Here is a 15,055-nt window from a genome sequence, read left to right on the forward strand (position 1 = left end):
TCTCCCTGCCTCAGTTACCTCACCCTACTCTCCTCACAGACCGAATCTCCCTGCCTCAGTTACCTCACCCTACACTCCTCACAGACTGAATCTCCCTGCCTCAGTTACCTCACCCTACTCTCCTCACAGACTGAATCTCCCTGCCTCAGTTACCTCACCCTACACTCCTCACAGAGTGACTCCCCTGCCTCAGTTACCTCACCCTACTCTCCTCACAGACTGAATCTCCCTGCCTCAGTTTCCTCACCCTACTCTCCTCACAGACTGAATCTCCCTGCCTCAGTTACCTCACCCTACTCTCCTCACAGAGTGACTCCCCTGCCTCAGTTACCTCACCCTACTCTCCTCACAGACCGAATCTCCCTGCCTCAGTTTCCTCACCCTACTCTCCTCACAGACCGAATCTCCCTGCCTCAGTTACCTCACCCTCCTCTCCTCACAGACCGAATCTCCCTGCCTCAGTTACCTCACCCTACTCTTCTCACAGACTGACTCCCCCTGCCTCAGTTACCTCACCCTACTCTCCTCACAGACTGAATCTCCCTGCCTCAGTTACCTCACCCTACTCTCCTCACAGAGTGACTCCCCTGCCTCAGTTACCTCACCCTACTCTCCTCACAGACTGAATCTCCCTGCCTCAGTTACCTCACCCTACACTCCTCACAGAGTGACTCCCCTGCCTCAGTTACCTCACCCTACTCTCCTCAGACTGAATCTCCCTGCCTCAGTTTCCTCACCCTACTCTCCTCACAGACTGAATCTCCCTGCCTCAGTTACCTCACCCTACTCTCCTCACAGAGTGACTCCCCTGCCTCAGTTACCTCACCCTACTCTCCTCACAGACCGAATCTCCCTGCCTCAGTTACCTCGCCCTACTCTCCTCACAGACCGAATCTCCCTGCCTCAGTTTCCTCACCCTACTCTCCTCACAGACCGAATCTCCCTGCCTCAGTTACCTCGCCCTACTCTCCTCACAGACCGAATCTCCCTGCCTCAGTTACCTCACCCTCCTCTCCTCACAGACCGAATCTCCCTGCCTCAGTTACCTCACCCTACTCTTCTCACAGACTGACTCCCCCTGCCTCAGTTACCTCACCCTACTCTCCTCACAGACTGAATCTCACTGCCTCAGTTACCTCACCTTACTCTCCTCAGAGACTGACTCCCCATGCCTCTGTTACCTCACCCTCCTCTCCTCACAGACTGAATCTCCCTGCCTCAGTTTCCTCACCCTACTCTCCTCACAGACCGAATCTCACTGCCTCAGTTATCTCACCCTACTCTCCTCACAGACTGAATCTCCCTGCCTCAGTTACCTCACCTTACTCTCCTCACAGAGTGACTCCCCTGCCTCAGTTACCTCACCCTACTCTCCTCACAGACTGAATCTCCCTGCCTCAGTTACCTCACCCTACTCTCCTCACAGACCGAATCTCCCTGCCTCAGTTACCTCACCTTCCTCTCCTCACAGACTGACTCCCCATGCCTCAGTTACCTCACCCTACTCTCCTCACAGACCGAATCTCCCTGCCTCTGTTACCTCACCCTACTCTCCTCACAGACTGAATCTCACTGCCTCAGTTATCTCACCCCTCTCCTCACAGACCGAATCTCCCTGCCTCAGTTACCTCACCCTACACTCCTCACAGAGTGACTCCCCTGCCTCAGTTATCTCACCCTACTCTCCTCACAGTCCGAATCTCCCTGCCTCAGTTACCTCACCTTCCTCTCCTCACAGACTGAATCTCCCTGCCTCAGTTACCTCACCCTACTCTCCTCACAGACCGAATCTCCCTGCCTCTGTTACCTCACCCTACTCTCCTCACAGACTGAATCTCACTGCCTCAGTTACCTCTCCCTACTCTCCTCACAGACCGAATCTCCCTGCCTCAGTTACCTCACCCTACTCTCCTCACAGACGGAATCTCCCTGCCTCAGTTACCTGACCTTACTCTCCTCACAGACTGACTCCCCATGCCTCAGTTACCTCACCCTCCTCTCCTCACAGACTGGCTCCCCCTGCCTCAGTTATCTCACCCTACTCTCCTCACAGACTGACTCCCCCTGCCTTCGTTACCTCACCCTACTCTCCTCACAGACTGAATCTCCCTGCCTCAGTTACCTCGCCCTCCTCTCCTCACAGTCCGAATCTCCCTGCCTCAGTTACCTCACCTTCCTCTCCTCACAGACTGACTCCCCCTGCCTCAGTTACCTGACCCTCCTTTCCTCACAGACTGACTCCTCGTGCCTTCGTTACCTCACCCTCCTCTCCTCTCCCTCAGGCTCGACGGGAGAACGGATCTGCCTGGCAGGTGACAGCGCAGGTGGGAACCTCTGCATCACCGTCTGCATGCAGGCTGCTTCCTATGGCGTCCGACTGCCGGACGGCATTATGGCTGCCTACCCAGCCACCCTGCTCCAGGCCACTGCCTCGCCGTCCCGTCTCCTCACCTTCATCGATCCACTGCTGCCACTCAGCGTCCTCTCCAAGTGCCTCAGTGCCTATGCAGGTAAGACCTGGGGGGTGCGTTGTGGTAAGAGCTGCCTGCGGTGGTGGGCTTGCAAAAAGATTCACTGTGGGGAGAGTAAGAGGCTTGCCAGCACACTACCTGGGTTAGAGGGGTTGAGTTGCCGGGGGGGGTGGGGGTGGTCCTTGGAGAGACTTCGCCATTATTGGGAGCACTGAGTATAAGCCACAACATATGGAGCAACACACAGAAAATGCCGGAGGAACTCAACAGGCCAGCCAGCATCTATAGATGGGAATAGAGAGTTGACGTCTCAGGCCAAGACTCTTCATCAAGACTGGAAAAGAAAGGGGCAGAAGCCAGTATTAGAAGGTGGTAGGGGTGGGGGAAGGGTAGGAAAGAGTTCACGCTGGGAGATGATCGGGGGAAGGTGGGTGGGGGGATAAGCTGCGAGGTGATAGAGAACAGACTAGGCTGAGAACGGACACATGGACCATGGACACATTGCGGTGAGGGCCACGGAGAGGATTGTGCTAGTATGTGAAGTGGGATCAGCATAGGTGGGCGTAGGGTTTGACATAGATGGGTTGGGCTGAAGGCCCTCTCTCTGTGCTGTCCCGGTTGGGTAAGGAGAAAGCACAGGGTGTCACTGGTAATGGGTGAATCTCCCTTGTACCTGTTCACCAAGCTCAGTCCATTCTCCTTCACAGGTCTGGAGCCAGCAGCCAACTCCTCGTCGTCATCTTCCTGCACTTCATGCACCCCGGAGAAGGTAGACCCCTTCAGGGCAGTACGCAACGACACAGCCCTGATCCTGAGGGAGATACGCCTGGGGGCATCAGCCTGGATCAACTCCCTGCTCGAGACCCACAGGGTGGGCGGCAGACCCGGTGAGTGTTAACAGTTCCTCACCTCCTAATCTTTCCCCTCAGTAGGAGCCCCTCTCCTTTGAGAACTGTATGCCATGTTCCCAGGAATCTCCTCCACACCCTTCTCCAAGCTCCTTCCTGATTCCCGAAAACCACCCCTCCCAACATAATCGCCACTCCCCCTTTTTTTGCCAGTAACCCAAGCTCATCCCTGGACACTTCTTCATTCCGGAGTGCTCATGGAAAGCCCCTTCTCCCCTCCATGTACACAGAATCCACCCCATCCCCTTGACAAGCGTCATTCCCAGAATTAACTTCCCCCAACCTTCTTGTCGTCAGGATTCCCTCCGTCTCAGGATTTCGCTACCTCATCCATCCTAATGTCCGAGCTCATTCCAGACAGTTCCCAAACTTTGAATCCCATCATCCCAAATCTCATCTTTGGTGAAGCATCTCACCTCAGCTCAACCTTGCCCACCATCTCTCCTACTTCCTAACGGCTACACCTAACAGCCCACTCCTCTCCCACACTGTAACCTGCACCATCCTGAAAAACTCCCGAGATCCCAGGGTTCCTCGACCACCCGTCCTCCTCACCTCCCTGGTATCTGTATCGGTAGCAGAGCAAAATCATTCACCAGGTCAGTCAGCTCCAGTGGAGAGGGAATCGTTTGCGGGTTGACCACCTTCAAGCAAAAGGCCACCTCCCTGCCACGCTGCCACCATTTCCCCAATTCATGAACATCTTACCAGCAGGCTGAGTCTCACGCCTGCCAACTGCTGCAACAAAAAAACAATAAAAAGCTGCAGATGCTGAGAACTCTGAAAGAAAGTAAGAGTTAATTGTTTACCTCTCCACAGATGCTAACTGACATGTTGAGTATTTTCTTTAGTTTTTTTCTTGTTACAATTTTTTTTAAAAATGTTTTTCATTAATTAAGTTTGACCTCAGAATTTCAATGCCCTGGGTGTTTTCTGTGTACGAGTGAGGAGTGTGGAGGTTACAGTGGTGCAGTGGTTAAGCTGCTGGACCAGTAATCCAGGGAGCTTAACTCTACTGCAGGGGACCTGAGTTCAAATCTTGAAAAGGGAGCAGAAGGGTTTAAATGACATTAGTGGGGATAATGTAACTGATGCAGAATGTGGTTAAAACCCATTCAATGGGCAAGGAACTCGCTCTCCACATTGGCCCATGTATTGTTATAGGTTCTACCACTACCTACAGACATTTGTAGGTGTGTACATGCAGAATATGGGTGCATGCAACACACATAAATTGCTAGAGGGACTCAAAAGCAGCATCTGAGATGGGAAATTAGCAGTCGACATTTTGGGCTAAGACTCTTCAGCAGGACAAACTAAATATCAACTGCATGAGTGACGTGTCTATCTGTGCTCATGTTTGTCCATGTGTCTGTGAATCTATGCATGCATTGTGCACGTGTGTCGAGGATGTGTTGCTGGGGAGGTGGGGTGACGGTGTGGAAGGTTTAGGTGGACTAGAGATGGTAGGGTGTTGCAGGTCTTGTGGAGGGGGGTCAAGAGGAAGGCTGAGTCGCTCCCTGGGACTTCCCCCAGAAACAGTGCAAACTGAAGACTGGGGCAAAGAGTTTGGCAGCTGACACCTACCTCCCTGTCCAATACAGTCCCACCCGAACCTTGTCCTGTCTCCGTGCCCCTCTCCGTCTGCCACTGAGCTCTGTCTTGTCTCTCCAGTGGCGTTGCAGTGGTGGGCTTACCTCAGGCGACCTCTGAACCTCTTGGTACTTCTGCTACGTCTCAAGAGGCCTGTGGTATCTAACTGTCTAGCTTCTGGTAGGAGCCTCTTAGTCTCTGTCTCTCCCTCTCTGCCGTTACCTGCACTGACTGATCTCTGTCCCCTTGCCTGTGTCCCTGCTTGCCTCCTTGTCCGTTCTCCTGACCCTTGAGTCTCGTGCCATTCCACCTTGGTACAGCCCAGACAATTTCCTTGCACGGTCCCCCGCCTCCCCATTGAACCTACCGCATGCTAGGCAGCAGAATCAGAACCATGTTTATTATCGCTGACATATGTCATGGAATTTGTTGTTGTGCAGCAGCAGTACAATGCAAGACACAAAAAAATTACTATAAGTTACAATAAGAAATATATTTTTTAAAAATCTGTTTCTTAAAATAGTGAGGTAGTGTTCATGGACTGCTCAGAAATCTGATAATAGAGTGGAAGAAGTTGTCCTAAAATGTGCGTTGAATGAGCTGCTGTATCTCCTTTCTGATGGTAGTACTTTAGTGGGAAGAGCAGGGGCATTTCAACCAGTTCAACCCAATGCCCTCCCATCACCCTGGCTTCTGTAGTTCAATGTTGGGCCAAGTTCAGAGATTTTTCTTCGGGAAATGTTGGGAAGTTCTCTTCTGGAATTCACAAATCACCATCCAACAATCCCAGTTACAAAGTAAGGTTTGTTCTCACAGAACCCTCTGGCACCCAGCACTCTGTGTTTAAAACAAAATCTTACTCCATACGTCTCCTTTGAACTCGCACCCCTCACCTTAAATGTATGCCCTCTCAAATTTAGACATTTTGACTGTGGGAAGAAGATACTGGCAGCTACACTATCTATGCCTCTCATAATCTACCGTGTCTCCCTTCAGCCTCACCAGTCAAGATTGCTGCTTATATAGTATGCTCTCTAATCCATGAACCTCTTCTGCACCCTCTACCCCCACAGCCATACTGTAATGGGCTGAGCAGGTCTTGTTGTTCAGTTGTTAAGTCAAGTCCGACTCTTTGTGACTTCCTGCACACTAAGCCTTCTTGTTGGAAACTGCCTCTCTAAGATCCCAAAAAGGCATTGTCTGAGTTATATTATCTATCTATCTATCGTAGCCTCTGTCATCCTCTGCTTCATTACCTTCTACTCAACCTAACATGAGAGTTTCCTCCAAGGAATCCTGTCTTCTCATGATGTGGCCAAAATATTTGAGCTTTTGTCTAATAATCAAGCCCTCTAGTGAGCAGTCTGACTGAATTTCTTCAAGGATTGACTTGTTGGATCTTCTTGCTGTCCAATGAACTCTTAACACTTTCCTCCCGCATCCAAGTTCAAAGGCATTGATTCTTTTGTATTCAGCTTTACTCGTAGTCCAGCTCTCACAGCCATACCATCACAACTGAAAATACCATAGAGTTGACTATATGAATCCTTGTAGACAATGTTATGTCTCTGCTCTTCAGTATTTTATCTAAATTTGTCATTGCTGCCCTCCCCAGAAGTAAGTGCCGTTTAATTTCATGGCTGCAGTTACCAAAACTTACCAGCTGCCTATTCTATGCTTCTCATAATCTTACAGACTTCCATCGGGTCTTCCCTCAGAACCTCTACTGGACGAATAAGTAAATACATAAATGCAAATTTTATTTTATTTTTAACTCATATTTCCTGACACAGATAAAGATGACATGGCTTTATGTTGCAGGAAGTTGCAATACAGGCAGCTTCATGGTGTGGGAAATTGCAATACAGACTTCCTTCTAGAGAAGTGACCCTTCCCAGGACACAAGAATGAACTGTAGTTAGGATTATTAAAATATCACTCTAGATGCAGTAATCACTGGTCTCTACAGTAGTTGTAGTGATAACAACAGACTACCTCAGAATCACAGATCGTCCTATAAGACAGTAGAAGAAATAGCCACACCCCTTTGAGTCTGCCCCACCATTCCATCATTGCTAATTTATTATCCCACTTAAACTATTTCTCCTGCCTTTTCCCCGTAACCTTTGACACCTTTATTAATCAAGAACCTATCAACCTTTGCTTAAAATATACTCAATGACTCGGTCTCCATAGCTGTCTGTGCCAGTGAATTCTACACACTCACCACCCTCTGGCTGAAGAAATTCCTCCATCTCTGTTCTAAAGGGACATCCTTCTTTTCTGAAGCTGTGCCAGATACAAGTCTTCCAGCCCACTTCATTCATGCTGACCATCAACATTCAACACTCAGTCTGCGTCCTTCTCTGTACCTCAGCCATTCATTCAAGTGCTCTTCGGTGTTGTTAAATTCTCTGCCTCCAGCCCATCTTCAGGCAGTGTGCATCAGGTTCCAATCTCCCTCTCAGGAAAATGTTCCCCCTCAGCTTCCCTCTAAATCTCTCGCCCCTCACTCCAAACGCACAGTATGACGCTCTGTGCCTGTGATACTGCTGTAAGTAAGTTTTTCATCGCACCTGTACACACGTGGACTACTGCATCTGACAATAAACCTGCCTTTGATTTTGACATTGGTGAATGCAGTTCTGGTGTCCCCATTACAGAAAACATGTGGACTGCTAAGAGGGTGCAGAGAGATTCACCAGGATGCTACCTGGATTAGAGGATATGAGCTATAAAAGCAGGTTGGGCAAACTGTGGAGGGAGACCGGATAGAAGTATATAAAATTTTGGAGGCGTAGATAGAGTAGATAGTCAGAAACTTTTTTCCTAGGGTAGAAATATCAAATACTAGAGGCGATGAGTTTAAGGTGAGAGGGAGAAAATTTAAAGGAGATGTGTAGGGAAAAGTTTTTTCTTAACAGAGATGCCCGAAACAGGCTGCTAAGGATGGTGGTGGAAGCAGATATCTTAGTGGTTTGTAAGAGGCTTTTTTTTTTAATTAGTTTTTTTAATACATTTTACTGATTAAAGAAACCAAAATCACAATGAGGAACATTAATACAGTGCAAAATTAAGCATACGATGACAATATGATACAAAAAAAGAGAATTTTTTTAAAAAAGCACCTAAATTGAAGACAAGTAAACTTAGTGTCCTCCCCAGGCCCCACAACACAAAAAAAAACTCCAGACCAACCACAACACAATATAGAGAATATAAATCAGGACAATCAAACCCCCAGACTGTGAATACACTTAGCAACAGAGGATAATAATGCCTACTACCAGAGAAAAAAAAAGGGAGCTGAAAGCAAGGGACCGAAAAGAAAAAAACCCTAGTCAGGAGGAAGGTTATGAAAGTACTCGATAAAAGGTCCCCAGACCTTATGGAACTTTAGGTCAGAATTAAGAACTGAATAATTAATTTTTTCAAGATCCAAGCAGGCCATAATGTCGTTAATGTAAGAGGCTTTTAAACAGGCACATGAGCATGTGCAGACAGACGGGATTTGGTTTAATTCAGCAATGTGTTTGGCACAGACATTGTGGGCTGAAGGGCGTGTTCTTTCCCTGTACTGTTTAATGTTCCATGTAAACCTACTCTAATTTTAGACTTCTGTACTATGGGGAAAAGTCTCCTGTATCCTAAATATTTCTAAACTAAATCTTTATTTGCTTTCATGTAATCTTGAACTGCAGCATTTCAGCACCACTCAGGCCATGCTCTGTCCTCACCACTGCCTCAGGAAAGAGGTACTGGAGCCTCAGGACTCACACCACCAGGTTCAGTAACATTTACGAGGGGTGTTTGATGAATTTGTGGCCTAAGATAGAAGGAGTCAATTTTAGAAAACCTAGTACATTTATTTTTCAACATAATCCCCTCCAACATTTACACACTTAGTCCAGCAGTCATGGAGCATATGGATCTTGGACCTCCAGAAAGTGTCCACAGCAGGGGTGATTGGTAAGTTTGTAGTCTAAGGTAGAAGGAGAAGAGTTGTACCGCTCTCATCATATGCACATGCAGTTCAGCTCTTTGAGTGATTATGCAGAAAGATTGAAGATAATAAGTCATCAGGGGTGATTGATACGTTCGTGGCCTAAGGTAGACGTTTCTGCTGCTGTATCTTTGGTATTCTGGTTGTTTATGCTGAAAGTGACAGAGGCTGAGAGGAGAACTACAAGTTTATGAGAGACATAGACAGAGTTGACAGCTGGAATCTCTTTTTCCCCAGACTGAAATGTTAATTACCAGAGGACATGTGTTTAAGGTGCGAGGGGGCAAGTTCAAAAGAGATTCGTGGAGCAAGATTGTTTTCTTAACACAGAGAGTGGTGGTTGCCTGGAATGTATTGTCAGGGTGGAGGCAGATACGATAGAGGTGTTTTAGGAAGTTCTTAGATAGGTATGTGAATGTGCAGAGAATAGAGGGATATGGACATTGTGTAAAGATTAGTTAGTTGTTTAATTACTTTTTTAATTAGTTTGATGCAACATGGTGGGCCAGAAGGTCTGATCCTGTGCTGTATAGCCTTCTTGACCATCACACATTGAAGACGTGCTGCATGGAAGGAACTGTCAAGCCCATGGTTTATCAGTGAGAAAAGAGGTAGTTTCCTAGCTGTGCCTCTGAGGGTTTCATCATCAATATCCTGCCAGAGATCTCTGCCCTTGCAGACCTCGCTAAAATTCCAGCTTGCGGGATCCTGCCGTGTGCAATCTGGCCGCCGGGTCTACCCCCTCCACCCTCCCCTCACACATCGCGTTTTGGCTGCAGTGAAGGCTGCAGGGCAGAGGGAGGGGTTGTTCCAAGAAAACGGAGCCTGCTTCCTTGGTGCCCCCCCCCCCCCACTTACCTCAGGGCCTGTGGTTGATGGAAAGGGAATGGGGTCTGTACATCCACGATTCATGCTGTAACTGAGGTATTTGTCTTGTCTTGCAACCACTCCCCCCATCTCCCTCTTTTACCCTGCTGATCTTTCTCTGCCCCCACTCCCAACAGACGCACTGAGGAAGAGCTGCTCGGAGGCTGCACTCAGCAGACCGTGCACCAGTGGCTCCTTGCTGAACTCCCAGCATGACTACGTGATGAGCAGGACCTGCGAAGAGGAGTCCAGCCCCTCCTCCAGCGAGGGGGAGCTGGTGGCCGGAGTGGTCGACGGCAGGAGCGGGGCAAGGCCAAGCCTCAAGTTGGGTGCCGAGGACGAGGAGGAGGAGGAGTGGACCACCGGGGCATGCAAGTTCCCCGAGGGGTTCCAGCCTCTACGCAGTGGCTCAGGGAACATTGAGTTGCATATGTCTGCCATTGAGAGCAACCCCTTCATGTCCCCTCTGCTGGCCCCTGACCACATGTTGAAGGGACTACCGCCTGTACACATTGTGGTGAGTGACACAGCAATGACACAGTGTTACAGTCACAGGGACAATATCACAATGACTCACAGGGATACAATGTCACAACGACACAGTGTTACAGTCACAGGGACAATATCACAATGACTCATAGGGATACAATGTCACAATGACACAGTGTTACAGTCACAGGGACAATATCACAATGACTCAGGGATACAATGTCACAACAACACAGTGTTACAGTCACAGGGACAATATCACAATGACTCACAGGGATACAATGTCACAACGACACAGTGTTACAGTCACAGGGACAATATCACAATGACTCATAGGGATACAATGTCACAATGACACAGTGTTACAGTCACAGGGACAATATCACAATGACTCAGGGATACAATGTCACAACAACACAGTGTTACAGTCACAGGGACAATATCACAATGACTCACAGGGATACAATGTCACAACAACACAGTGTTACAGTCACAGGGACAATATCACAATGACTCATAGGGATACAATGTCACAATGACACAGTGTTACAGTCACAGGGACAATATCACAATGACTCAGGGATACAATGTCACAACAACACAGTGTTACAGTCACAGGGACAATATCACAATGACTCACAGGGATGCAGTGTCACAACAACACAGCGTTACAGACTCACAGGGATACATTGTCACAATGACAGCATTACAGACTCACAGGAATACAGTGTCACAATGACAGTTATAGACACAGGGAAGCACTGTTACAGACTTATAGAGATACAGTGTCACAACAGCACAATTATAGACTCACAGGGATACAGTGTCACAACAACACAGCATTATTACAGTTACAAGGACATAATACAGAGTCATAGGAAAACAGTGTCACAGCAATACACTGTTACAGTCACAGCTACACAGTGTTACAGTAGCAAAACAGTTAGCACAATGCTATTACAGTTCTGAGCATCAGAGTTTGGACTTCAATTCCGACATCATCTGTCAGGAGCCTCTGTATGTCCACACCGTGAAATTAGCGGGTTCCCTCCCACTGTGCAAAGACATACTGGTTAGTAGGTTAATTGGCCATTATAAATTTACCTGTTGATTATGATAGTGTTAAACTGGGGGATTGCTGGGCGGCACAGCTCGAAGGGCCAGAAGAGTGTTTTCTGTGCTGTATCTCAATAAATAAATAAGTTACAGGCACAGGGACAGTGTAACAGTCGGAAGGTCACAGGATTACAGAGCAACAGTATCGTACAGTCACGGGCACATAGTCACAGTTACACAAGTTTACAGAGACACCTCGACTATTATATGACAACGCAGGACATACAACACAGAAACAGGCCCTTTAGCCCACAATGTCTGTGCCAAACATGATGCCAAATAAAACCAACTCACTTCTGCCTCCTTATCCCTCCATTGTCTGTCTAAGAGTCTCTTAAATGCTTGTATCATATCTACCACCACCACCCTTGACAGTGCATTCCAGGCAGCCACCACTCTCGGGTTTAAAACAAAGCTTACCTTTCAGTTTTCCTTCTCTTAGCATTTGACATTTCTCTTTTTTTTAAATTGGGATACAGCACAGAATAGGTCTCTCCGGCCCTTCGAGGTACACTGCCCAGCAATCCTCCGATTTAACCCTCACCTAATTACAGGAAAATTTACAATGGCCAATTAATCTGCCAACCAATGCGTCTTTGGACTGTGGGAGGAAACCAGAGCACGCAGAGGAAACCCATGGGAGAATGTACAAACTCCTTACAGTCAGCGGCTGGGCTGCCTAAAAGACAGCTGTTCACTCTATCTATGCCTCTCATAAATTTATAAACTTCCATCTCCACCGCTCTAGAGAAAATAACCCAAGTTTGTCCAACCTCCAATGCCCTCCAATCCGGGCAGCATCCTGATGAGCTTATTCAACACCCTCTCCAGGAGTGGGAATAGTTATTACAACATACATCCTTTTGTGGGATTTAGCCTGGGGAGTTGAGTATAGATTCAGGATTCAAGATTGTCTAATGTCATTTCCAGTGCACACGTGTAAAGGAGAATGAAGTAAATGTTACCTCAGATAACAGGTCGGACATTAGAACATTTATCTATCGGGGCACTGAGTGGAGGAGTTGGAACATTATGCCACAGTTGTATAAGTCATTGGTGAATCTGCCTCTCAGAGTTCTGTGTGCAGGTTTGGTCACTCAGTTAAACTGGAAAGAATGCAGATAAGATTTATGGGGATGTTGCCAGCACTACAGGCCCTAGGTTGTACAGAGAGGCTGGGCAAGCTGGTAGAAATCTTTACAATTATGAGAGGTGGAAAGTAACATTTCTTCCCTTTGGGTAGGGAAGTCCAAACCTTGTGGTGTAAGTTTAGGATGAGGGGGGAAAGATTTGAAAGGGGCACGAGGGGCATATTTTTCACTCTGAGGATGGAGGGTATGTGGAACGTTCTTCCAGAGGAAGTGGTTGAACCAGGTACACTTGTATCACTTAAGAAGTGTTTGGATAGGTACATGAAGGAATAAGGGCTTAGAGGGATTTGGGTCATACACAGGACATTGGAAAAGCATTGGGGTCAGCATGGACTGCTGGAAATGGTCTGTGTTGTTATTTTTTTGACTCTCAACTGTCAACACTGATCATTCTCTCATCATTCCGCTTCCCTACCCCTCTCACCTCCCCATCCCCTCCTCCCCTCCCTCCCAACCTCTCTCCCCAACTCCCCCTCCCTCTCCCCATCCCACTCGTACTTCCTCTACCTACTCCTTACACCTCACTCCACACTTTCCACCCCACCCCTCTCCCCTCTCCGCCCCTAGGCCTGTGCACTGGACCCGATGCTGGATGATGCAGTGATGTTTGCCCGGCGACTACGGGCGGTGGGACGGCCGGTGTCACTGCGAGTAATTGAAGACCTGCCACACGGTTTCCTCAGTCTGGCCCCGCTCTGCCGGGAAACCAGGGACGCCTCCCGTCTCTGCGTGGAGAAGATACGCGAGGTCTTGCAAGACCAAGGACAGGTCGGAAGCCGAGCCCCAGGTCACGAAGCCGATCGACTGGGTGATGGGGCCTTGGAAGATAGATAGCCCTTCCCCTTTGGCTCATTGGCGTGGACCCCAACCCCAGGTGCAGGCGACTGTGAACAGCCGAGAGACGGAGATGCGCCTCGCGTCCCGGGGTGTCAATGCTCGCACTGAGGCGGGTTTCGACCCCTCCTGAACTCCGGCCACTGGGTGCTTCTGTTCGTGGATCGCTGTCGAAGTCTGAGACGCTGGAGAGGGACTGAATGCAGGAAATCCAGAGCAACACAGATACACACAGAAAGTACTGCATGAACTCAGCGGGTCTGGCAGTGTCTGTGGAGGGAACATGGATAAGCGACGTTTTGAGTTGAGACCCTAACTCGGGACTGTGTTGCTCAGACTCCTGAATAAAGTGGGATGGGGTTGGGAGTGTGCTGGAAATGCGTTTGGTCCAAAGTACCAGACGCTTCCCCGCGCTCTGCGGCGGGGCCATGACACACTAATTCATCGGGTCCCGGCTTGACCTCCCTACCTGAGACAGGGGGTGAGCGTGCGGATGACCACCCACCCCCCCCCCGCCCCCGACTATCGCAGGGCACTGCTATCAGACACAAGTCCGTGGTTCTGTGTGTCTGTGAATGCAGCTGTGGCGGATCGTCTGTGTGCACCCACTCTGCGTTTGGGCTTCTCATTTCTGTCTAATGGTCTGTGCCTGTGTGTCAGTCTCTGTGGTTCCGTTTGGCTGAACATGTGCGTCAGTGTGTGTCTGGCTCTGCATTCACCAGTGCGCTTGCTTGTGTGCAACTGTATTTGTGCCTGTAAATCTGTAGTCATTTGACCAAGTCTGTGTTTGTCTGTTTGCAAGCCTGTCTGTACTTCAGTTTGTGTTTGTCTGTGCATTTAACTGACTTGACGTTTGCCTGCTCAAGCCTGCACTGTGTGCGAGTGTTTCTTTGTGTGTGAGAGTCCGTGTACGAATTTGTGTTTTATGACCTTAAGAGATGGGAGCAGAATTAGGCCATTCAGCCCATTGAGTCCACTTGCTTTTGAATGCTCGATTCCACGTGGCTGTTTCTCTGTTCACAAGCAACAGCTAAGTGCTTCTCTCTCTCCCTCCCTCTCTCTCTCTCGCTGTCTCCCTCTCTCTCTCACCCTCTCTGTCTCTCTCACTCTCTCACACACACACACACACACAGAGTATGGGTGTATCCAATTCTGTGATAATGGTTCATCTGTGTGTATGCCTGCCCACGTGGTAGTCAGTTCTAGGCATGGTTTGTCCTCAAGTTCTCTCCACCGGAGCTCACTTTCTTGCTGTGTGGATTCCTATAGGCGTCTGAATCAGCGTTTCTCCCCGTGTCTGCGAACGTCACTCTGTGAATGTAGGGGCCTGACACTCACGCTGGTTTTTACGCGTGGGTCCCTCTGTGGGTGCATGAACTTCCACACGTGTTCATCTGTGGAGTTCTCCTTGTCATGAGTCTGTGTGCATTGGCATTGCATACTGATTATTGGGGACCTGTATAAAGTTGAAATGATTTTGTTTGTAATACTTCTGACTTTGAACATTCTGTGATGCCTGAGGCCTCCCCATGTTGGTGTGTGTGTGTGTGCGTGTCTCCTCTCCCACCTCACCCCTCGTGTATGTGTGTGTGTGCGTGTCTCCTCTCCCACCTCACCCCTCGT

The 15,055-nt window shown here is 48.7% G+C and overlaps 1 protein-coding gene across 4 annotated transcripts in view; it reads left to right on the top strand.

The window, feature by feature from the left end:
- The window catches only part of lipeb (lipase, hormone-sensitive b), a 72,446-nt gene extending 57,561 nt beyond the window's left edge, over positions 1 to 14,885 (top strand). Inside the window, exons 8-13 of one of the 4 annotated variants that reach the window (XM_059968170.1) lie at positions 2,283 to 2,510; positions 3,179 to 3,358; positions 5,054 to 5,152; positions 8,674 to 8,727; positions 9,980 to 10,359; positions 13,166 to 14,885. In XM_059968170.1, coding sequence (XP_059824153.1) covers positions 2,283 to 2,510; positions 3,179 to 3,358; positions 5,054 to 5,152; positions 8,674 to 8,727; positions 9,980 to 10,359; positions 13,166 to 13,432 — 1,208 coding nt within the window. In that variant the 3' untranslated portion in view covers positions 13,433 to 14,885. The remainder of the gene's footprint in view (positions 1 to 2,282; positions 2,511 to 3,178; positions 3,359 to 5,053; positions 5,153 to 8,673; positions 8,728 to 9,979; positions 10,360 to 13,165) is intronic. The other 3 variants (XM_059968178.1, XM_059968186.1, XM_059968195.1) reach the window with 3 other exon arrangements.
- The last annotated feature ends 170 nt before the right edge of the window (positions 14,886 to 15,055 follow it).

Source organism: Hypanus sabinus, chromosome 1 (assembly GCF_030144855.1).
Source record: "Hypanus sabinus isolate sHypSab1 chromosome 1, sHypSab1.hap1, whole genome shotgun sequence".
Classification (NCBI taxonomy): domain Eukaryota; kingdom Metazoa; phylum Chordata; class Chondrichthyes; order Myliobatiformes; family Dasyatidae; genus Hypanus; species Hypanus sabinus.